Source organism: Toxorhynchites rutilus, chromosome 3 (assembly GCF_029784135.1).
Source record: "Toxorhynchites rutilus septentrionalis strain SRP chromosome 3, ASM2978413v1, whole genome shotgun sequence".
NCBI lineage: Eukaryota > Metazoa > Arthropoda > Insecta > Diptera > Culicidae > Toxorhynchites > Toxorhynchites rutilus.
The window spans coordinates 209715793-209741352 of record NC_073746.1 but is presented as its reverse complement, the minus strand read 5'-3'; the positions used below and the strand labels follow the sequence as shown (position 1 = coordinate 209741352).

The 25560-nt window shown below is 40.2% G+C and overlaps 2 protein-coding genes across 12 annotated transcripts in view; one reads left to right on the top strand and one right to left on the bottom strand.

The window, feature by feature from the left end:
- The window catches only part of LOC129775002 (serine proteinase stubble), a 344680-nt gene that overhangs the window by 231637 nt on the left and 87483 nt on the right, over window positions 1-25560 (top strand). The gene's annotated exons all lie outside the window — the stretch shown is intronic.
- Window positions 11830-25560, bottom strand: part of LOC129775003 (UDP-glucosyltransferase 2-like) — a 29077-nt gene continuing 15346 nt past the window's right edge. For all 3 annotated transcript variants that reach the window (XM_055779149.1, XM_055779150.1, XM_055779151.1), the window contains exons 3-5: window positions 22309-22739; window positions 12492-12711; window positions 11830-12369 (exon numbers count right to left, since the gene is read on the bottom strand). In XM_055779149.1, coding sequence (XP_055635124.1) covers window positions 12072-12369; window positions 12492-12711; window positions 22309-22739 — 949 coding nt within the window. In that variant the 3' untranslated portion in view covers window positions 11830-12071. The remainder of the gene's footprint in view (window positions 12370-12491; window positions 12712-22308; window positions 22740-25560) is intronic.

The following is a 25560-nucleotide window of genomic DNA, read 5'->3' as shown; positions in this document are numbered from 1 at the left end:
ACTCTGTTCAAACTTCATACAATTGTTATTGATAATTTCATCCAAGGTTTTAATCCGAATTTCGCGTTCTGGGAGGAGTGTTTAGAGTCATACGAAGAATTTTGTTTTGTATGCGTTGAAGTTTTAATTTGTGTGTTGGAGCACAGCACTCCCAAACGGGCATCGCATATTCGATAACTGGAAATATTATTTGTTTGTATACTGCAAGTTTATTCGTTAGAGATAATCGAGAGTATCTATTGATCAGGGGATACAATGACCTGATTAAAATGTTGCATCTTGTGTCTGTTTTGTCAATGTGTGCTCTGAAGGTAAGCTTTCGATCGAAAGTTAGACCCAGATACACTGAAGACCATTCAATACTATTGCCATTAAGACTGACTGTCATATTTTGAGGAGGAACAAGCTTTGGAGTGTTCTTGTGGGGAAACAATATAACTTGTGTCTTTGCGGCATTTATGCATATTTTCCAATTATTGAAATATCCAGACAAAGCGTCTAACCCTCTTTGAAGTTTAGATCTTAGTTCTGTGATACTTCTGCCCTTGTAAATGATGGCAGTGTCATCTGCAAATAGTGACAGTTTCCCATCAGATGGGAGTGCGGGAATATCTGAAGTGTATATATTGAAAAGAATTGGTCCCAAGATGGATCCTTGAGGAACACCTGCATTCACAATGAATTTCTCCGATGAAATATTGTTTATAGAAACATTAAACGCTCTATCAGAAAGATAATTTTTGATAATTTTTATCAAGTATGTAGGAAAACCAAAGTTCTGAAGCTTGTAAATGAGACCATTATGCCAAACATTATCAAATACTTTTTCAACATCAAGAAGTGCCATGGCAGATGATTTTGAAACTGACTTGTTTCGTTTGATTATGTTGTATACTCTACGAAGCTGGTGAATGGTAGAGTGGCCTTTTCGGAATCCAAACTGCTCATCCAAAAATATATTGTGCTCATCTGCAAAAGCAAGAATGCGCGTTAATATAATTTTTTCGAATACTTTCGAAAATGCTGGGAGAAGGCTAATTGGTCGATAGCTCTTTGAAGAAGAAGGATCTTTTCCGGGTTTTAGTATCGGGATCACTTTTGCCAACTTCCAACTCGAGGGGAAGTAGCCAAGTGATAGACATCTGTTGAAGACAGAAGTCATAATTTCATATAAGTTGTTACTAAGATGTTTCAACTCAATGTTAAATATACTATCGAAGCCGGGGGCCTTCATATTCTTCAACGAGCGTATAACCGAGATAACCTCTGCAGTCGAGATGATTTCATTCTCTTGAGGTACAGAATGAATATTGTCAATAGCCCTTACAGTATCATTCGCCGAAGCTTCAAATGGACTTGTAATGTTCTGGACAAGATTGTGTGAACTAGCGAAATGGTTGCCAATTGCAATCATTTCGCTAGTTCACACTAGCCTTTTCGGCAGGTGTTATCAATCGTTCTGAATTGTCAGGTTGTAGAAGAGGAGGAATAGGATTAGACTTGGTCTTGAGAATTTTAGCGAGCCTCCAAAATGGCTTGGAGTTATTCGGAAGTTTACTTATATCTTTTGCGAATTTTTTGTTACGGAGATCAATCATTCTGGTCTGGATAACCTTGGTTAACTGATTATACTGTCGTTTCCTCTCTCGAATACCAGTACGTTGGTACTGTCTTCGATAGAGGTTCCGAAGTCTAATCAAATGTTTAGTAATTGGATCAATTTGAACAGAGTCACTCACCTGAATCGTTTCTGGGATGTGGTTTTGGCGAGCCTCAATAACTGCAGTTTGAATATAGCTGACTGTTGTTTCGATATCTTCGGGAGATTCAAGAGGCTGATCGAGATCAATATTGTTGTCGATAAGCTGCTGGAATTCCACCCAATTCGCACGATGATAGTCTCGTCTACATTGTGGCCTCCTGACTACGACATTCACTCCCAATTCAACCATCACTGGGAAGTGATCCGAACTCAACTCGTTAAGGGCAATAGGATCACCGATGTGGCGATCCATGTTGGTAATGAAGAAATCAATGATGGAATGTACTCCAGAACGAGAAATTCGAGTGGGGGTTGCTGGACTAAGAATCCTGTAGTGCCCACACTGTAGATCATCGTTTAGAGTCACTCCATTTTGATTCCTCCTTTGGTTTCCCCAGGACTGATGTCGAGCATTAATGTCCCCGCCGATAACGTATTTCGACTGCCTTCGTGTTAGCTTGATGATATCGTTTTTAAGAAGCAACGCCGAGCCATCTCTGATTGACGTCTGCTTGGGATAGTAGACCGCAATCACGATAATAGGCCCAATCGATGTTGTGATTTCCGCTCCTATAGCTTCGATGATGTTGAGTTTCAGGCACGGCAAAAGTCGATATCTGATGTTATTTCTGATGGCTAGGGCAACACCTCCTCCACCAGAACTAGTACGATCCATTCTCAATAGACGATAATTCGGAACCCGAAGGTTAACATTCGGTTTAAGATGCGTCTCGGTAATGATAGCTACGTCGATGCTGTTTGTCACTAAGAAGTCAGTGAATTCGATGACCTTACTCTTGAGAGAGCAGGCATTCCAATTAATTAGCCTGAGAGATGACCGATCCATGGTTATAATAAAAGTGTAGCATGACTTGCACTTGTTCCTGTTGGTTGCGACAACTTCTAGTCTGTCGATCTAGTTCAAGAAACAGGGTTGCAAGTTCCTGCATGCTATAAAGCTCCTCAGTAGAAGAGGAATGAGGTGAAGGTTTTGGTGTAGGTGGTAAACCAATAGCTGCAACCATACTATAGCTCGGTTGCTCCTTTTTTGGCTTTTCGCTAGAAGAGGCCGTTTGGGGACGACCTGTAGGAAGTGGAAGAGGAGGAAGAACAGGAATCGTGCGAGAAACCATTGGAGGGAACTCCTTGTCAGTAAGTTCTGGAACCTTCTTCCTATTCTGTGTTTTATCAGTAGCTTGCTTCCGGATACGTTTAAAATCCGTACGTTTTGTGCAGCTACGGCTAGTGGCTTGGTGACTTTCGCCACAGTTAACGCACTTGCGAGGTTCTTCCTCTGGAAGGCTGCAAGTGCTTGTTAAGTGGTCAGCAGCACACTTGCCACAACGAGTTTTCATGTGACAGTTTCTTGTTCCGTGTCCAAAACCAAGGCAAACCAAGGATGTTGAGGTTTGTATCGGTCCCATTGTACCGAGATGTTGAAGATCTCACTGATTTCTCTTAGGCGAGTTATGTTGGCTGATCCTTTCTTGAAGTGGATCAGGTACAAAACATTGGAATACCCATTGTCTGGTGTCTTATGCCGAGTCATCCGATATACAGCCAACGGCTGAATATTGTATGATTGTTCCAGATCTTTTTTAATATCCTCCAACTCAATAGCAGGAAGACCTCGCAACACCACCTTAAATGGTTTTTCAGACGGCGTATCGTGAGTGTAAAACTCATGATTTTTTGATTTCAGGTATGATCCAATTATTTTATATTGCTCCAGGTTGGGACTAGTGATTTTAATCCCGATGCTGCATATTTTAAAAACTGGCTGCAATTTCAGCGCTAGCAGTTCAGACCTCAAAGTTCCTATATCTCTCGATGTTGTAAAATAAGGTGGTACTTTCACCTTTTTCTCAACATTTACTTTCCTGGTAGTTGGTTCCTCCTCGGTATGGCCATCCAATAAAGCATAGCGGTTCCTTTCTAATATTGGCTCCTTGCCGGTGTCCGATCGATGTCGTTTGTTGGTGCCATGTGGTATGCCTGGGTCGGTTGACCGGGTTTTCCCCATTGTTGTAGTCCTCAAGGGCAGACAGGTAGTTGATAAATCGCAGGTAGACAATCTGAAAAGAGAAATTAATAGCTTTTTTAAAAATCAGGTAATGAATGGAGCTCCAAACACGTCCGTCTCTGTCGACGGTCGGAGTGGAAAATCAAGATATTTTTTGGGGTCCGCGTGTTTTATACTCTAGCGGTACACACTCACAGGATAGAGACAAATCGGCAGACTCAGCCAGAGGGGCGAGTCCAACGAGACGAACGAATGAGCGTTAAAAGGGAGCGATGGCAAAAAAAATCCATTCATTACGATTTGTTCGCTCATTGGATTCACATGCAGGCTAAAAAGGGTCCTTTTCAGGATCACAAAATTATCTTCAATCTAAAGAGTTTATTGTTTTGTTATCACTCGATATCCCCATCTTGTTCGGCTAAACCTTTCTGTTTAGCGTTTGCATTTGCCACTCGCCACAGCTTTCACAGTTGGAAAATTTCTTCCCATCCAGCTTGTGACATATTTTACAGCAAATTACATTCAATGGCACGTCGCATTACCACCACTCAGTATCAGATTGGAGGTAATTTTAACCTGTAATTGAACATTTGCGATGACAGTGGTACAGTGTCGACTTTCAATGTGGGGTCATAATTTGGACCCCGAACTCTATGTTTACAAAAATGTCCAACTAAATATGTCGCATTGCAGGTCCGTCCAATTAGCTAAATGTCGAGATAAGTGTAAATTACTGTACTTTCAATCTAGAAGCAATTTAAGAATTGGTGAAAATCAATAAGCTCAGAACAACTGCCAAATTCACATACTCATCATATCCTGGCAAACAAATTATGAAAAAATCTATTTGTGTTTTATTATTAATTTGGATATTGTTTTAGAAAGCATTGAACTGTATTTCCTAAACTCTTTTTTGGAAGGTTTAATGGCCCTGAAAAGCGCCTTGTTTTATGGAATGGTTCCAATTTAGAAAACTTAGTACTCGTGGTTTTGAAAAAAAGCGGGGATTTTTAAGCTGACTGGCTGGCTCGAGAATTACGCACTGCGACCAATGTTTCGTTCATTTTTTTCTTTTTCCTTTCCAATCGTGCTTCATTCTATTTCGCTGCTGCTCTGGTTGCCCGTTTTGGTCGGTACGATTTGAGGAGCACAAAATGGACCAATCAAAAATGGGCACATAGTGCATTGATGACAATGCTTGATATTTCACAATTATTCAATTATTTATCTCAAGAAAAATGAAATGTTATTCGTTATGATAGATGCGTAGATATATTTCCTATCAATTGATGCAAAAACCTTTGCGATCTATTGAGAAATGCTCGAGTTATAAGCGTTCCAAATCTTGCATTTTTTCCTACTTGTTCAGTGCCTAGATTTCCATTTCACCCCCTATATCTTCCGGTTAGACGTAGTCCTACGTCAAAAAAAGTTCGACTGCTCCGAGCAGTCTTCAGAATGCAACCCGGTGCTGATGTGTAAAAAGATTTTTGTACCCAGTTGAGCTCCCACTCCTTGTGTACACTTGCGCTCTGGTGAATGAGCACGCTCCGAAACACAGATGAAATGTTTTGTTGTCAGCACCGTTTTCGCGCCCAGTTTTACGCTGAGTTTAACGCTGAATTTTGCGCCGTATTTCTATACTGCACGCTTGAATCTGGATTGCTCTCTCTGTTGAGATATTTTACTTCATACAAGCGTATACGGCTAGCATGGAGGCGCGCTGTTGTTTTGACGTAGGACTACGTCTTTCATTTCTATACCGGGGTGGTTATCGAGTTAGCATTAACCACTGGTGGGTTTCGAGTATCGAGAATCTGGAAAGATGTTATCGTTATCGTCAAGTGTAATTAGCAGGAAAGCTTCTGAAGATTATTCATCCCCATCAGTAGGATATATTCGTATCCAATATTGGATGCGCGCGCAACGGAAAATGTTTCGCATCGCGAAAATCATATAATTTTCAATCGATTATTGCTCAGTCGCTGAAAGTTTCAAACTCAGAGAGTTCATTCGCCTCTAGTTTGCCTTCCGAATTGGCATCGTAAAACACACCTTCTCTTGATTCAATCACGGACCAAAAGCATACTTAAGCGATACTCTGGTGGTGAAGCGCATCAATTTTTCATGAGGACATCCACAAGACAACATCGTTACTGAACGAGCTGGACGAGCTGGACGGCGAGGGATCGGGGGATTCATTACCTGGCCTGAAATGCATTCAGTTGGTTTGGAACTTTGAGGAAGCGCAGAAAAGCCGATCCATCAGAAGGAGAAGAGAGGCCGACCAAGAGAGTATCAGCATCGAAAAATATCGGAGATATCGGAGCAGCCGCCACACGCACACATACACGCGCGAAACTATTTTCGTTTGTTTGCCATCTAGCGTCGAGAAGATTCCGGAAAGATGTTATCGTCGCTGAAAAATAATCTGCCAGTTCCCTTGGAATTGAAAATTACATTCAAGCGAAAGAGTTTATTATGTTTTCTATCCATTTAATACTGCGACCGAATACATTTGGTTTTGTGATTTTTTCAATCGAGTACGATCAACGTAAGACCACGTCTTTCGGCAATTTATTAGAGGTGCAATTAATCTTAAGAAGGAATTCACGCTCTACGAAGCACTGGCAAACGATGTTTACTCAACAATTTCTCAAACGAGAAATGGGTGTTGTGAGAAAGGATGAGCGAACGCAAAAATTCTTTTGTCCATTGGAAATGGAATACAAATCATATTACAATACAAGCGATGCATTATATATTATACAACTTTTGTGTGATTGATTCTTTTGCTGAATATTGTGCCTCCAACGAAACGCTCTCGTTTTCGAAGTCCCCCAAATATTCATTTATTCATTCATTCAGAATTGATTCAGATGCAACTAAAAACAAATGATCACTAAATCAACGATGGTCCTACGTCATCCTTGCGGTTATATTCTACTTCTTCTTCTTCAATGGCACTAACATTCCTAGAGGAACTTCGCCGTCTCAACGTAGTATTACTTGCGTCATTTTTATTAGTACTTAGTTGAGATTTCTATGCCAAATAACACGCCTTGAATGCATTCTGAGTGGCAAGCTCTAGAATACTCGTGATCACAGTGCAAGTCGGAGGAAATTTATTCGACGAAAAATTCCCCCGACCAGAACGGGAATCGAACCCGAACACCCGGCACGCTAACCACTCGGCCGAGGGAGCACATATCCTTGCGTTTATACCACAAATATAACCCACTTCATGTTTTTATGCTGTGCTTAGAGCGAGCGAAGACAAAGCGGGCGCTAGAATTTGATGTGTATGTGTGTGTGTATATAGAATTAGGCGCGCTTTTGCGCTGTCGTGTTTATGAATTTTGTGCACTTGGTGCGAAGAGAATACAGGTTTGATTTGAACGCGCGCTGATGGAAATTGAACTCAAGCGCTCAAGCGCTGCGTTTGTTTTCTGAAGACTGTCTTCGAGTACGTATTTAATTTTTATAGTGAATATCATCATGGCAGCGTTCTTTGTCTCGTTCAATTTCGATTTTTCTTATTGCACACCTGTTCTCTCCTCCTGGGATTTGCTGTTGATGGTTGTCTGTGTCAACACTATTTATCGCATTATCTGGCCTATTCTGGCAAACTCGCATTTTCGTGTTCGCTCTCATTTTGTTGCTCCGTGCTATTTTTGGAGCCCTCTTCTTTCGGGTCTCTATTTCTTCTCGTTGTACGTTATATCTGCCTATAGGAAGGCTATTCTATGGTCAGCATGGTACCGCATCATATGCACGTGCATGATGACTTTGATTGATAAGCGACTGGACCAACGGTGCTTTGTGTACCTGCATGCATAGAGTAGACCCCATTCGCGATCGTTAGCTTCTTGTCTAGTAACTCTCATCCCTACTTCCCTGCGGTGCCGACTGGGGTACGAGTAACCATAATGAAGATCGGGTAACCAACCTCGGTTGGATCTTGGTTGTATGCTGCCAGGTAAAAGAGCCTATCCTAGGGTCTGTTTAACATGGAGATGCAGCGTCTAAACAGCGTCTGCTAGAGCATGAATACGATCGCTGTACAAACACGACATCAAAAACGTTATCGGTAATTTAAGTGCCCATATCGGTCAAGAGGAGGAATTCAGATTGGTAATTGGTAGATTCAGCACCCATTCGGAAACCTACGAAAATGGTCTAAGACTTGTCGACATCGCTGCCTCCAAGAACATGCCATTACCCAACTTCTTCCGACACAGACTTCAATACCTTACACCAGGAGATTACCTCATCTTACGGAAACACAAATTTACCACGTTTTGATCGTTGGTCGGCACTTCTCAGATATCATCGACGCAAAAGCAGCAATTATCAGCACAGCAGAACCGTCATTGGGTATGATCAACGTGAACAACGGAACGAATGGTTTGACGAGGATGCACGCGCAGTCATGCTGCAACGAGCGACTCAACAAAACGTGAAACGATACCGATTGAAGCGAGTACAGCAAACACATCTTTTTCGGTAAAAAAGCGCCGTCTGGGAGAGAAATAATGTGAGCAAATGGGGCTGCTTTATCGTTCTTGAGAATCGAGGAAGTTCTTCAATAAACTAAGGGTGCGCATACACTGTTTGACCGAAGCCAAATATTTGACTCTTTTCGACAGATAAAATTTGGTCAACGTGTACTGATCAAATATATTCTACACAAAACACGACAAGCAAATATTCAATTATTGGATGTCTAAAATATTTTTTCAGTTTGTTCTTCGAACCTGTCGGTACATGGTTAGGTTACCTTGAATATTTCAGCGGATTTTTTCCATGTTCGGTGTTTGAAATTGTTTACCACTGTTGAAAATTGAAGAGTGGCAAACAAAATAGTGTTTGTACAAATATCAAATCAAACCTTATCTGTCAAAAAATATCAAATATTTGACCTCCGGGCAAACAGTGTACGGCCACCTTAAACGCCTCGCGCAAAGTCTTTGAGCCGCGGGCCGAAGTGGGCCGAATCTTGACGAACGAACGCGAGGTGATCGAAAGGTGTAGGCAGCACTACGATGGACACCTGAACAGCGCGCAGACAGGAGACCAAGACGGCGTTGTAGCGGAGCAGTGAACAACGACGATGCCTACTACGAAGGAAGTTACGGGGAACCATCAATCAGCTGAAGAACAACATAGCAACTACTAAGGTTGGAATCGCAGCGTATTGATAGTGAGGATCTGGTACATTAAACAACTTCCAGAGGAGTAGAAAGAAGGGGCAATCTGCCCCATCTTTAAAAAAGAGATAAGCTGGATTGTGATTTTTACACTGCTTTCCTCGTGTTCAGTCCACCGCTCAGCGCAGCGTACTGAAAATACGACAGACAGGATGGCGGAGAAAGGAATGCAACGAAAGGACGATCGCGAGGACACAAACACCAACATACGCCCCACCCGTGAGGAGAGTGCATTGCGAGCGCAAGCATCCTGCACTGCGTGCATGGAGAAGGACTTCTATTTCAACCGCCAAAGGAAGAGGTTATATTTCCACGTGCTAAAGTTACTAGAAAGCAAGAAAGATAAAAGAAAGTTTAATGCTCATATCATGTAAATTGTTGTAAATATAATATAATGTGTACAAAGGAATAAGCGTCTAATTTGTTATCAGCCAGTTGATTCTCCATTCGGTCCGCGGTATAGTTTGGTTTTGGATTGGTCCTTAACAGGACCAAAGAAGTAAATGGAATTTTCCATTTACTTCACATCGCACGCGGCACTGGGTCGCTCGGAATCATTCCGTGGAAACGCATTCTCTCCTAAGTAGCATAACTGCTACTTTGGTTGAGATTTGCACGTTGGTTGACCTTGCGTGTCAGCCGCATGGGCGGCTGTGGAAAATTTAGGAGCAAACACGCACAATCAGAATCGCAGCAAATACAGTCCACTGCTTGGTGAGACAACACCTCGGAAGCTGACAAGACTGATTCAGGAAACGATGATCGGTGTGCGGTGCAGTGTGCAGATCTCTGGTGAGCTTTCGGAACCGCTTGGGACTTACAGGGGACTTCGACAAGGCGACGGACTCTCTTGTCTACTCTTCATTGTGGCGCTGGAAAGTGTTATGCGGGGCAGAATATCCAACAAGTCTAGTAAGTTTATTTGCTTCGTCGACGACGTGGACATAATCGGAAGAACACATGCGACGGTAGGGGACTTGTATACCCGATTGAAACACGGAGCAGGGCTGATTGGGCTTGGGATCAATGCGTCTAAGACTAAACACATACTAGCAGGAGGGACTGATCGCAACAGAATTCTTCTCGGTAGTAGTATTGTGATAGACGGCGATGAGCTCGAGGTGGTAGAAGAATTTGTCTACCTTGGCTCCTTGATAACAGCAACAACAACAACAACAACAGCGAAGACGTCTAGTCAATGGAAGTCGTGCCAACTGTGGATTCCGTAAGCCCTTAAGGTCCAACAAACTCCGATCCCGTACGAAGTGTACCATGTACAAATGCCTAATTCGACCGGTTGTTCTCTATGGGCACGAAGCATGGACGATGCTTGAAGAGACTCACAAGCTCTTGGTGTTTTCGAACGCCAAGTGCTCAAAACAATATACGGTGGTGTACAGCAAAACGGAGTATGGAGAAGGGCGCAACGCCGTACCACGAACTGGCGCGACTCTACGGCGAACCCATCATCGAGAAAGCTGCCAAGGCTGGACGAGTGCGATGGCAGGGCATGTTGCAATATTGCCGGACAACAGCCCTGCAAAGATGGTGTTCGCATCGAATCCGATAGGAACAAGAAGGAGAGGAACCCGGCGAGTGAGGTGGTTGGACCAGGTGGAACAGAACTTGGCAATAATCGGTGCGGTCGGGAGTTGGAGAACTGCAGCCATGGATCGGGTTTATTGGCGAAACATTGTGAAGATCTAATCTCTCAATGGGATGTAGTACCATTATAAATAAATAAAAATACTACGCTGTTATTTTGTTCAAGTCCTCCGCTTTGTGCTCTTATCAACAGAAGCCCTTTCTATTAATATTTCCGGTCTCGATGATGAAATCTCCTTGGAGGAGATTTCAAAATTCCTGAACAATTATTTTCTTGGTGAACCGATGATAGCCTAGTTTGATGATTCCCCACACAATTGTGTAATTGTGTTGTAATGATTGTAATGCCAGAGACATCAGCGAGTAAGTAATTTGGTCGCGTCTACAGCTCAATCCGAAACGAAGACATGACAACGAAGATGAGGCAAAACAAGAAAGAACAAGCGATGTTCATTGCTTCGTATCTAGAACGATGCTGAAAGTTTTCCTCAGAGAAATCCAATATTTATGCTCTAGGTAAATATTTCCCTTCCTTCTTCTTCTTCTTCTTCTTCTCTTCTTTTTTCACATAGACTTTAAATCATCCCCCTTCGTTGATCAACAACTTATCGGCTCGTTATAGAGGGCGTGGGTAGGGAAGCTCACAAATGACAAATGTATGGAAAAAATGAATTCCTTCTAGCATTCATCAATTTAAACCGTTTACACACCAGGGGATTGTAACAAATCTTAGGGAATTTCTGATTCGTTTGGTATATAAATCGTCAAAATCCGTTCGCGACAAAAATAGTTATTAACGCTAACTTTATTTCATAAAAACGTGACCTGTTTTCTGATTTGGCACCCTTAATGTAAGATAAAGTTTTACGTCCATAAATAAAAAAAAGTTGGAAATTTATAGTCAAAGGAAATCGTAAAGATTAAAAGTTGAATCAATCGATGAAAAGTTCTGCTACGTTTGCTTAGTAAGAAAAAGTGAATGTTTGAAAGTAAACATACAGAAAAAAACCATTTTGGGCGGGACGAAGTTCGTCGGGTCAGTGGTCACCAGTGGTCAGATAATGTGAAAGCCATGACCAAAACAAAAGAGCATGAGCCTATCACTCACTGACAAATACCGGGAAAGCCTAGAGTTTTATTATGGGATTCGCTGTCGCAAATAATCCGATCATCACCTCGCGGTTATTCGGGGTTCTACTGTACACTAAAAATTCGACAAAAGAAACAGATACTTCTTGTAGAAATATTTTATTCGTACGCAGTATATGTTTATCATCATATTGTAAAATATGAGAACATAAAACAAACAGATCTTATAGATAGCTTATACTACTAATTCTTAAAGCTAATATCACATTCTGCTTTATGACTAATACTAGTTATAAAAGGGTGATATTAGGTTTATTCGTCACATTCTCTTTGAACACACTTTGAATCATCTAATCAACAGTCATGGGGTGGGACGCGTTATTTACCGTTGTTTACACTTCTTGCTACCACGAGTTACCATTTCGATGGGCAAACTTCGGGAGTAACGCACCGCCCGACAGATGAAATAAATAACGGCGACGCTAGTGAGTGTAGCCAGGGCAGCAACCATCAGTGTGACATCTAGCATCAAGTACTGGAACCACGAAAGTTGCGGCGCGCGTAAATGCTTCGTGCCTTCGTTGCGAATGACGTACTCAATCCACCAGACTGCGCGCTCGAGCGAATCCATTGGCTGATCCGCCAGCAGCCGGTTTAGTCTATCCATGTTTGATTGGTATCTGAAAGTAGGTTTATATATATAGTATACCGATGGAGAGCATTTGCGGTTTTTGATTTTTTGATTTTACAGGAAATGAAAAAAAAAATAAAACAGTAATTAACAGTACCCTAAAATACTCACATCTTCAGCGAGAAGGCATCACGCAGTTTGTCGGTGATAGTCGCTTGTGTTTCGAAATCAATCAATGAGATTATGCCGGCCTCATATTTGGCAATTTGGCGCAGATAGTGCTCGAGTGAAGTGGAGAAACCAATACCAAACACCGGAACTTTATAATGAATTGCATCTTCTATGTTTCTTTGTCCTCCACTGGTGATGAATAGCTGTACCTTAGGGTGAGCTGTCGAGAGAGAAAATAAGAATACAATCGTAGTAAATGTGTTTTGTAAACAAAAAGATTCTTAGTGTATGGAAAATAGATTTATCACGTCGCTTAACTACAGTACTGTACATCAAAACATGTTTTCGCGGCATCCATTTGGAACTGTTTGTTTGAATGACTACCGCGTAAGTCACGTTGAATTCGTGCCAATTATTGAGCGCATTCCGCTCGAAGAAGTACATGCGTACTAAGCGGTCACTTAAGTACTGTAAACAATGAACTTAATATGCGCCATACTCTCAGACGAGCCCCCAGAATGAAAACAACAACAACTGACGTAACAGCCGCTTAGACAGAACAACACTAACGTGAGCAAAACAAGTTTCCTCTCCGCCATATGGCCTTCCCCACCGGAGGTAGCTGTTTACAGTTGATCATTTCGCAAAAAACACATTCGCTACGATTCGCATCCCACTTCATGCGATGCTGCGTTTATCTAATCTTCTAAACAAGTTGTTTTTGTTTGCGAGAGTGCCGGTGCCGGGTGTGGGCGTTTTGTGGTATTTAATATCTTTTTACGCGATCAGATATTATTTCTGCTCCCAAACAACGCTGCATTTGGTATGGTTGAATAGGGTTGAATCACTGGATCTTTCAAATCATATGCAACAAGATTCACGCATTCAACAATTCGAAATCAACAAGCGTTGGCATTAGGCTGATATAAACATTTATAATGTTCTACTATAAATAAAATATAAAATTAATTTACCGTCGATAACGCATTAAATAACGCATCTCTGAATTTTGGATATGCTATCTTAAAAAAGTCTTAGCTTTCAAGAAAAAATATAAAAAAATATTGCGCCCTCGGTCCCGAGACAATGTAAACTATAAAAAAATACAATCAATATAGACCAAAATCCAAAATTTCTGCAAGTATAATATTTTTCGAAAAGAGACTAACTAATTGGTTTTAATTTAATATGTCGATTATCTAAATCGGTGCTGTAGTTCAAAAGTTATGAGTTACAGAAAAAGTAATTTTTGGAAAAAAAAGGGAAAAACATGACCTTTCGGACCACCCTTAAATGGAAATGGTCACCTATTTAATTTGATATATAGATCATCCGAATTGGTGCAGTAGTTCAATAGTAATGAATTAAAAAAAGTCATTTTTGGAAAAAATGGGAAAACATTGGTTTTTTTTCGGCAACCCTAAAATGGGAATCATCACCATAATGATAAAAATACGGGTCTAATGTTTTCATCGCACTTCTAGGTGGATTGACACTATTTTCGTAACTCAAATAATCATTCAAGACACTTACATGTTGTTAAATTATCTTGAAATTATTGCGAAATCGATTTCTAAACACAATTCTTGATAGAATGTAATATTCACTACTTTGACCCATTGTCACCCCCTCTAAGGGGTGAGATTGGGTCAATTTTCATTTAATCGTATTTCAGTGAAAAATTAATTACTCAATAATTCCTTGAACACTTACGAGTGTTCATCATTAGAGAACATTTCTACCTAATCAGAATTGTGAAAACTACCTTTTTTGACCCATTTTCATCCCCATCAACGATATTATATTTATTTTTACTATCAACTAGCTGACTCGGCGAACTTCGTCCCGCCAAAAATATTTTTTTGATATGAATTCTTTCGAACCTTTTCGTTTTCTTACTAAGCGAACGTTCTTAGGTTCAATCGCAGAATTCTCCTTTGATCGTATCTTCTAATTGGCCCTTTTACAATAAATGTGTTATTTATTCTACCACAAGTGGTCATTAGAATATTAATTTATTTTCAAACAAAATTTTCGCACAGGATTCTTGAATACTTGTTTGATGCAGAAATGTTATATTGGGAAGAGACGAATACAACAAAATAAACGCTTAATTGTTTTGCGCTTACCTACACATTTGGCCTTTCATATTTATTTATATAGATATATCCTGTTCATCAAACAGTTGTCGAAATTTATTACTATGGCTGAGGGCGGGTAGAACCCCCCATCCACGCCATTGAATATTTCTGATAGGAGGTTCACCACCTCCTTAAGAGCATGAATAATGAAGTAGAATTAGAGGAGTAAAATTCTGTTTATGAGGTACAAAATGCCGAGAATAAGGAAATTGACGAAAAACAGGATTTTCGTCCAAAAGAACACGTTGAGAGTTCCGAGATCTATTGGTGAGGCCTAGTCCCGTCACTCCTATGTCAACTCTCCCCAGCGCTTTAGAGCCGTCCGAATAACGGAATAACGGTGGTTTACATACCTAGTGTTCAGTAGTTCGGTAACAATTTTTCGGACGATAACAGGGTTCGAACCAACCTTGAATTGAACCTTTTTTGTGGCGTCGATTTTCAGTCGCTCCTGATCCCAGCGCCTAGCTCCATTCAAATGGATCCTGGCCACTGGAGGGAGCTCCTGGCTGGTAGTTTCATGGAGGAGTAAGGATGAAACCCTCCTTGTTCGGTCCCGTTGTCTTATTTATGAAGCCAATAGACCATAAGTTAGGCGAGAACTCACAATGGCACTGAACACTTTAACACATTAGGGACCGCACGTTTTGGGGCAAACTTGGATTCTACGAATGAGATCGTTTTCTTCGGTGTGGATGAGACGAAGGCGATCCATCGGTAGGTCTTGTTAGATTCTTGGTAAACCAAGGATTTAACCGTTGAGTGTAGAAAACACGGGTTATTTCGTGATCCATCCGTAACAGACGGAACGCGAAACACAAGAAAACTCGCAATGTGTTAAGTCTTTCATCACGGTTCGTATTGGCGTGCTGACCTGCAAGATATTTGAACAGGCTGACGTGGCTGCGGCAATCATTCTGGATTTTGTCACAGTTTTGGTTGAAGGCTAGCTTAGGCGTCGTACACAAATTACGTAACGCTAAAAATCCGGATTTTGCAAGCAACCTCCCTCTCTCCCCTCACGTAACGCAATTTCCTTTTTCTGATACACATTAAGTAACACAACCTCGACCTCGACCTCAATTCACGCGTTACGTAATTTGTGCACAACACTTTACGGTCAATTGTGACTCCGAGGATTTTAGTAGTTTTCCTTCTAGGAATGGTGATACCGTTGATTTGGATCAGGGTATCGTTTATCTTATGGCTGGAGTCGCATATATGTGTTTATTCGCTCTTGGAGAGAGATAGCTCGAAGCCCGCTGAAGAGGCCCATTGTGTCAACTACGAAAATACTTGAATAAGCTTGCGCCTGACTTTACGGAGGCGCCCACCACCATTAGTGCCACATCATCTGCGTACACGAAGATTCGGATACTCCTTGGTAGATTTTCAAAGACACCGTTTATCTTTACAAGGAAGAGCATCACAACTAGCACGGAACATTGGGGATTCCTGTTTCCTCTGCGAATGTCCTCGATTTTTCATTACCGATGATAACTCCGAAAGAACGGAGTCTCAGGAAGCCTTTCACGAAGTATAGCATATGACCAGCGGATTATCTTTCTGCACTTGTTCCGGGATGCGCGATAGGATTCAGTTGTTCTCTCTTTTTCCGGGTGCCCAATGGGTAGTCGCTTGGTCACCCGTAGTGCCATCCTTCTCAATTTCACTGCAGTTTTTACTCCAGGGAAGCACCAAGGAACTGCTCTCCTGCCGCAGACAGAACATTTTCTTGTTATTGATACGGATGCCGCTTTGAATAATCCTTCCTTCTGTCGATAGTTATTGGTCCTGGATTACGGAAATGACACAGTAATCCGTTGAAATTGGATTGATAAGCTGCCCAGTCTTCGACAGAAAACATGCAATTTCGTGCCTCGAACCGTCAAATAGGCAAATAATTCCATCTGTCCCCCAACGCTTTACGACTCTCGACGTGGATTATCACAACAAGAGTGCGTCAATCAACTTAATTTGACTTTTGGCGATGAAGCTCCATCAAAAACCACTGTGTATCGCTGGTATAGTGAATTCAATCGTGGTCGTAGTTCGCTGTCCGACGAGTTTCGTGAAGGTCGTCCAAAATCGACTGTAGTGCCAGAAAACATCGATGCTGTGCACGAAATGATTAAGCAAGATCGTCATGTAACCTATTGTGAGATTGAGGCATCCCTAAGCATTAGTTCCACCAGCATATATGCGATTTTACATGAACACTTAGTTGTGCGAAAATTATGTTCACGTTGGATCACACATAATTTGACAATCGCTCAAAAAAAAAAGGCTCGTGTCGATTGGAATAAATGCTTTGAAAATTGGTTCAAGCGCAAGTGTATCGATCATCGTGGCGAGTACTTTGAAAAACAATAAAAATATATTCGCAGCCTAACTATTTGTTTTTGTTCCTATTCCCGAAATATAAATAGTGACCCTCGTATCTCGGTCTGGGCCGTGCATGTAGCGAAATATGCGGAAAGCTTATTTGTCTTTTGTTTCGCTCGCTCGTATTAATCTTATATTGCTGTATCATGTATGTTATATAAATGCATACCAGTATTTGAGAGTCATAACATTTTCTGTTATGTTATTTCCCTTTTAATGTCAGAAATCGGGATGACAAAACATGAACTAAAAATCAATTTTGGGTTTACCTTACTCTCGAAGTGCATCTCCAACCAAGTTTGTATTCCGTACTTTTGCAATTCCTCTGTCATTTTTTATTTGTTCATCTGTCAAGAATCCATGGAATCCCAGATCATCTACTCTCCGATGTACTTCCGCCGATCTTCTCGGCGAAATGTCGTGAACTTAGATCTGCTCAAATATTCTTCACTGACACTGACTTCACTGATTCATTCATAAACCTCTGCCTCTTTCAAACTCAGAGATCCTTGGTCCGTGTATGTCGCTGAGCTAGGTGCGATATACTTTGCTCTAGGGATCATTAAAGCATTGTCCATCGATTATTATTTTGTCTTTTCAGATAGTTTCAGCTCAATAGAGGCTATCCATTCAATAAAAGTTGATAAACACTCATTTTATTTTCTGACAAGAATAAGACAACTATTGAGTGGTTTTACTCGAGTTATCTTAGCATGGGTTCCCTCCCATTGCTCGATTCCGGGGAATGAGAAAGCGGACTCGCTAGCTAAGTTGGGCGCCTCAGAAGGCACATTCTTTGAAAGGCAAAGTGCTTGTAATATTTTTTTCCACACACATCGGAAGTTGGCAGCGTATATGGAGTGAAGATAAGTCCGGTCGTTGGTTGAGTATAGGTCGTTATTTCATTCGCGTGATATCTCGGCTTATGTCTAATCACTACAACCTAAACGCGCATTTTTATCTATCCGATCGATAAACTTTTACTTAGTCGCGGCAATACACACACTCTTCACAGATACAAATGACTCCGGCCGAAGGTTGTGCAGGCCAGTGACCATTCTACACGAGCTGAAGATTGTACCGGCCAACGACTATTATACCCCGGATCCCTCGAGTCGAGAGAGACGCGCCACGCTGGATGTGGGGTATTGACTAGGGTTAGGCTGACCAAACGTACTATTTTGGAAGGGACAGTACAGTTTTCTCGACCATTTTTTATTGTACCGTCATTTTATCAATCTGTACCGTATGTTGAGTATAAAGAGTAAGCAAGTATGTGTTGTTGTACTACGCGATTTGTTAGAAAACCCGCGCCTCAAACTATGGCTTATTTGTACCAGAGATCGGTTAGTGGCCTTTCAGACATTTATCGACGTTGTCTGTTGCTAGGGTTGTGTTTAATTTTGACAATTTTAATAGAACTCTTCAACATAAAAGGGGAGAATATTTTTTGACTAGTGAGGTGCAAACTTAAAACTCTAGCGAAATCAGGTAAAATATTGTATGCTAAATTTATTAAAACTGTGTAAAAATTTCGACAATGCGTTGCAATACATTCAATATTGGAAGGCTACTCAAAGAGAAACACAATTGTATGTATGGATTGTGTTAAAGTTCATTCCTAAAAGGTTAGATGTTCAAGGCAGCATTAGTAAAAAAAAACTTTCTGTTCAAATTGTTTCATATTTTGTTTGATAAGTGGACAACGATTGAAGGAATTATAGTTTTTGAGATAAAAACGTGGAACAAAGAATCCGTGCCAATTGCAAATAGGAAGGCGCAAATGTTTACAGAAATGAACGAATGAACAAATTTTTAGAGTGTAAGAATGAAATTGACCCTTTGTGAAAAATCATAACTCGGAATACAGATGTCTGATTAAAATATGGTATACGGCAAAGTTGTTGGAAAATCAATGGAATATTTTGAAAAAAAAAACATTTTAAATACACCGTTAGAAAACGTTGCGAACGATTTTATATTAAAAATGTTTTTCACTGAAAACAATTCCTCTTCGATATTTTATTGGAAACCCCTGTCAATTTAACAAAGTTTGATATAGAGTGGTGCTGTGTCGGACTCATTAAAACTAAAATATTAATTTTTTTGAAAACTTGAAACTTTTACGATTTCGATTTCGCGAATTATTGGATTTTATTTTTTTATTTATATCATTTCTTATTTTGGTGCCACTGTACCAAACTTTGTTAAATTGAAAAGATTTCTTCCAACTGCGAGAAGTTAAACCTTAGCTTAGCACAAAATACATTTGGAGTGCAAATCACACGCGAGAATCGGTTGCCAAAAAAAAATCAATTTGAGGTACTTTGACGCCATTGTCGACCCGGAAACAATGTTCGAACTGACGAAAATTAAATAAACGATCGGAAAAAGTCATCAATAAGCCCGAACGCATCCCAAAATTTTTATTTATCTGTATTATTTATTATTTATACTCAAATATTTATAATCAGGTAAGAACAGGCGGAGCTTACATTGCAATATTATAGAACGAACGCTTCATTCGATTCGCAGTGGTATATGAATATTATATCTCACATATGCATAAGTTGCACCATATTGACATCACGGGTAGGTAAGCTCGCAAATGGGTGGAACAAATGTATGAGAAGTGGGAATGCTTCCATTTTTCGTTAACTCAACCCGTTTAAGGATTAGAGAATCACAATGTATAGCACATCAACCATTTTGATCTATTTTCTGGTTTAGTAAAATTACTGAAAAAACGTGGTCCTACGTAAAAAAAATCGCAGAGAGTCGCGTCAAAATCGACTCTATATTTTATCTATATTATTTATATTTTATGTCTACCTAATAATACCTTATCTGTTATAGGCTTTTTTCTGATATGGACAAAATGTGGACAAAAGAAAAGACAATATTCAATGATACCATGAATGTTATGATATTTGTCAACAAGAACTTCGAAATGGAATGTGACAAATTATATGATAAAATTTCCAAAAATCATAATCTACTTCGCAACTTCGCTTCATCATCTAAATATTCCTTCGTTGTGGAGAGCAAAATAGGTGCATCTAAGAATGTTTGACTATTATGTTTTATACTCGGTTTTATTCACTCAATAAAATTCTTCGAAAAATATCAAAATATCAATTTTTTTGGCATACGTGTCTCGTTTTTATTCCTGAACTATTTGGCCAGCCTAACTAGGGAGGTGTTACTGATTAATGTGCGATTCACATAGCACGTTACGGAGAAGAACGCCTACGTTCCGTCAACGTCTCCACCAATTCACACATGCAGTCAATGCTTCCACCAGCAGCGTCACGTCAGATGCCAAACGAATGATTTATTTAATTTTATTCATGGTGTCGCCATCTACAACAATTTTAAATTGCAATGCCCTCTTTCAAATCAGCATGCCTAGAATTAGTTCTAAGTTTTGAAAAATTCAATGAGAATCATTGAATGCTAGTTATATATGCTAGTTATCTGCATCATATATCATACAAATGTGTCTTGGTTGTATGTATATCGCCTCCAATTATAGCTATTCATACGACTTAATGTTTGCTGGGATGTTCGCATAAAAAGTACAGTAAGTTACTTATAAAGCGATATGCTGAGGCACCACTCAGTGTCGCATTGAAGTCGGTTTTGACCAGTAATTGGACATTTGCGACTGGTAGCGACTTTCAATGTGGGGCCATAATTTGGGCCCCGAACTCAATGTTTACAAAAATGTCCAACTAGAGGTAAAAATGTCTAATTAAACGTGTTGCATCACAGATCTGTTCAATTAGCTTAATGTCGATGTTGATGTAAATTACTGTATAACCAAATCAAAACAAAAGCCGAGACACAAAGCCCAGACAAAAACCAAACGAGCCGTCCGTCTCCGTCAATTATTCTTTTCTACAAACCCTGCCGGTCGTTTTCGTTGAACGTATGCTGACGGGTCGTTACGTTGCTGGTGTATGTGAATGTTTTCATGAGAATTGCATGGTAGAATCATTGACGTGTCGTGACGTGACGGGACGTGAACGTGACGTGTATGTTGTATGTGAATCGCACTTAATGCATCCCACTACGTACAGAACAACCTTCAAATTCATTGTAACACTAACTTCCAGTCCACCGCGAATAATCGGTGATGTGCTATCGATATATTTTATGAGCTGAAATGTAAGTATATTGAATTATCGACCCCGTCAGACTCACGCACAAAGAGCCCAAATAAATATACATATTGGAAAAAAAAAGATTTACTCGTTCTTTATTTAGAGACCATTTCAAGATCATCGATAAAAATGTCTCCCAGAAAAAATTGCCTTCTTCTTTGTGTCCTATATTATCAAGCATTGGTTTAAATTCTAAATAAAGCGCTCGTCTGGGAGTTTCAAGCTCATTTGTTCATAGTCTAAGCCAGGGGTTTTCAAATGGTGCTCGGCGGGAAATAAGTGCTCCGCAAAGTTATAGCAAATGCTCCCACTTGAAATCCCTGTTTGAAAAAACAATCTTTAATTTAATTTCACTGGGCGTATAGTGATTCATCTTATTCACTCTGGGTCAGATGTTGTGTAACTGCGATGTATAACTGAAATAGAGTTGTTTCCAGTTGGGTGATGTCGATGCAAATATAATTTGTTTTATTGATTAAAAAATGCAGCTGCTCCGACAAATGTTTATGCTATAAAAAGTGCTCTGCCATAAAAAAAAATCTGAAAACCCCTGGTCTAAGCTATCCCCGATGCATCTCACCAACAATCTTCTTGATGTAGAAGTTCACTGTTCATTGGTATGTGAAGCGAAGAGAACGAAGAAATAATTAATTTGAAACGACGCGATGGTAAGTTTTGGATAATTGTTCTGTCGTTCACGTCTTTTAATATGTACCAATCGCTTCTTGTCCCAATTTACCCACCAGGAAGTCGTTGGTCCCCACAATTAGCTAACGCGATCAATCAAGTGTTGAATGCGCGCAAAAAGTACTCCGTTCAAAGCGGCTACAGATAACGACGACACACACCGAACCAATTCTCGCAGTTGACGCAGAGCACAAGCCCCCAACTCGAACACACATTTGTACATACAACAATTGAGAGCAATAAACATCTCTGATTGGCAAGAAAACGTGAATTCAAGGCCCCTTGCGGCGCGATTACGTTTTCTTCTTTCATTGTTGTCATTCGCGATATGCATATTTTGTGCGCAAAATAGCACCACAATTACGCGCTTTTTTCGTCGCGTCTTTCTACTGCGTAAAATAATGAGTCAGATAACAAAATCTATAAACTTTAACTTACCTAGGATATCTTCTTGGGGCAAATTATACGACTGATAGATTTTAGCAGAAGAGTTCACAAATTGCCCTTGGTTCCAGTTCCAAATAATGGTAGCTCCCAAGTCCTCCAGTGCTTTGACAATTTTCTCCAACCGGTAGTAATCGGTGTTCGGATCCAAATCAAGGTTCACAAAAACGATCGGTTCTTCCGATTGGCTGAGAAAGAGGGCTAAATCTTCACTCATTTCATCGCCGGTTGTCTGTTTCCTGTGAATGCCTCCCAGATAGATCGTGGTTGGACCTATCGGACGCACATTTCCCAGCGCTTGGTAGGAGTTAATGAGCAACAGATCAGCTTTCCGTTCGATCTCGAACACATCGGGAATACCGCAGCCAAAATTTTCACTTGCGATCAGATTCTGTTTCGGTATTTCCTCGGTGTAGTAGTAGAAGCTGGAAAATAATAAAAACAATATGTTTATTAAATGATTAGCCTGTGCAGATCAAATCTTTGTGAAGCGTACGAAAGAACTATATAAGTGTTACATTTATGGAAGTATTGCTTCGAATTGGCAGTGCCAGTGTTAGTCTACCGTTGAACACGTAACATTAATAGTTTTACTCATTTTTTATCATTTCTTGCGAATGTTAAGTCTCTTGGTTTGGAGTTCGAATGCATTGTCCGGCATCAGGACTCGAAGAAGGAAGATGGTGTCTGGACATATGTGCAAAAACTAAAGATAGTCAGATATATCAAACATTCCAGCAAAGTATGCATTGAAACTGATATCGGAGTTATCTTTTGACCCTAACCTTAATATAGGGTTATTTAAAAAAAATGATGTTCATACTGTTCGTGTTTGTAAAGAAGTACCCTTGCGTGTAGTTTTGTGCGTGGTACACCTTGTACGGGTTCAAAGTTTTTACTTCACAGTCAATGAATTGCACTGACAATACCTCATCGAGTTTCACGGCTCCGGTTGGTATCAATTATTACTAGCAAACCGAGAACGGCTACGAATAGGTAAGCGCCGTCGATTATCGGCTTCTACACTCGACAACAATTAGAGGAACAGAGTGCGAAATCGAAATTTTCAGGTGGTTTTTGAAATGCTGAAACTTCGTGAAAAATCAACGCATGAATCACGTCATTTTGAAGTTTAAACTTCCATTTTACGAACATATTTTTATTTTGGTGTGCGTAGATGTAGTGGACAAAAATATCGGGAAGAAATAAAAAATCGATTTCTCTTTGTTTTTTCTGAGATTTTTTTTTTATAAATATGTATTATAGTGATTTTCAACTCATTTGGTTGGTTCGTCACTTTTACTTCCATTTTTGGAAGAATGTCGGGAGTGAGCATTGAACTCGTGACCTTTAGCGTGAGAGGCATGGATGTTACCACTACGCCAGATCGCCTCCACTTTTCTGAGATTTTGTGGACTAACACAATAGCAAATCCATTTTTTTTCTTCCTTTATTAATGAGATTTTCTGCCGAAGGATGGTTCATCTCTGAAAGCAAATCCAATTAATTACATCAACCAGCTTTTATTTGAGTCATATAACGTTCCTGTAGGACCTTTCATTATATATATACAGGTCGGACTCGATCATCCGGGATTCGATTATCCGGAATTTTAGACTCGATTATCCGGGGTATTTTATTTCTGATTTTCGGAAACTTTGAATAATTTGTATAATAATTCCATATTGAATAGCTAATATGGGTATCAAATGAAAGGGCTTGACAGGGACAGTTATTTATGAAAAATACAAATCCAAGATGACGGCCACTACAAAATGGCGGATTACATTCTTTCTCAGAACCCCATCAATATGGGTATCAAATGGAAGGGCTCGACTAGTAGAACACAGTTATTTATGAAAAATATAAACCCAAAATGGCCGTCACCACAAGATAGCGCCATATATTTTTTTTCAAAACCTCATAAATACAGTGTCGGACAATAGAATAGGACCACAGCTCAATCCAAAACAGAAAGTGACAAAACTTTGAGAAAAAAAAAAAGGAGAAACTATGGAGAAATGTGCTGTGGTCGGATGAGACCAAAGTGAACCTCATCGGCTCGGACGGAAAGAGTTGGGTCCATCGCCCACTCGGCTGTGCGTATATGCCCCAGTATACAAATAAAACATTCAAACATGGAGGAGGTAACATCATGGTGTGGGGGTGCTTTTCTTGGTACGGGGTGGGTCCCTTGTACTGGATCGACCGGATTATGGACCAGCATCTCTACGCCCAGATACTTCGGGAAGTAATGCTGCCACACGCCGAGTGGGAGATGCCCCTAAAGTGGCAGTTCCAGCAGGACAACGACCCCAAACATACCGCTAAAACGGTTAAAAAGTGATTCCAGGATAATAAGGTAGACGTTATGGAGTGGCCAGCACAGTCCCCCGATCTCAATCCCATAGAGAACCTATGGGAAATAGTTAAACGTAAGGTGTACACTGAAAAATCAAAAAACAAGCAGCAGCTGTGGGAGAGAATCCAGGCGGTGTGGTACGCTATCCCGCTGAGAACGTGCCAAAAGCTGGTGGAGTCGATGCCGAACCGGGTGCGAGAAGTGATGCGTAATAAGGGTTATACCAGCAAGTACTAACCCTGCAAATCGATCACGGTATGAATTTCCTTTTTTTTAAATTTTTTTACCATGAATTCTAAAGCGGTCCTATTTTATGTCGCGTTATTTTAGTCAGTAAGTATGCTTAAAACGCATTTTTAAATAAAGGACAATTGGTTTAACTACGGATGATTTTAATTTCTTCGAAGAATGGAATTTATAATTTGTAAATGGTTTGATGCAATTTTTTTTCTCAAAGTTTTGTCACTTTCTGTTTGGGATTGAGCTGTGGTCCTATTCTATTGTCCGACACTGTATGGGTATAAAAAAAGCAGATGATGCAGATGATGAAAAATATAATTCCAAGATGGCCGCAGTCCCCAAACAACTAATTACTTTTTAAATGGTTTCATTCATCTTGACATGTTTCTATGTATGTTTGAATGTTTGTAGGGTTTTTCAACATTAATAGGATATTGCGCCGTTCCTGTTGAATGATTGATCTAAAATTTGGAACATACATTTAATTCTACTGCTGCTTATAAAATTGCGTATTCCATGTTCTTGGAAAATTCAATTTGGCCGCCGCTAAAAAAATGGCTGAATGGCTTGGTTTGAAGAATACACTACATTATGAACAACGTGAATTCGAAAAGGTCGCCGCCACAAAATAATACACTATATAT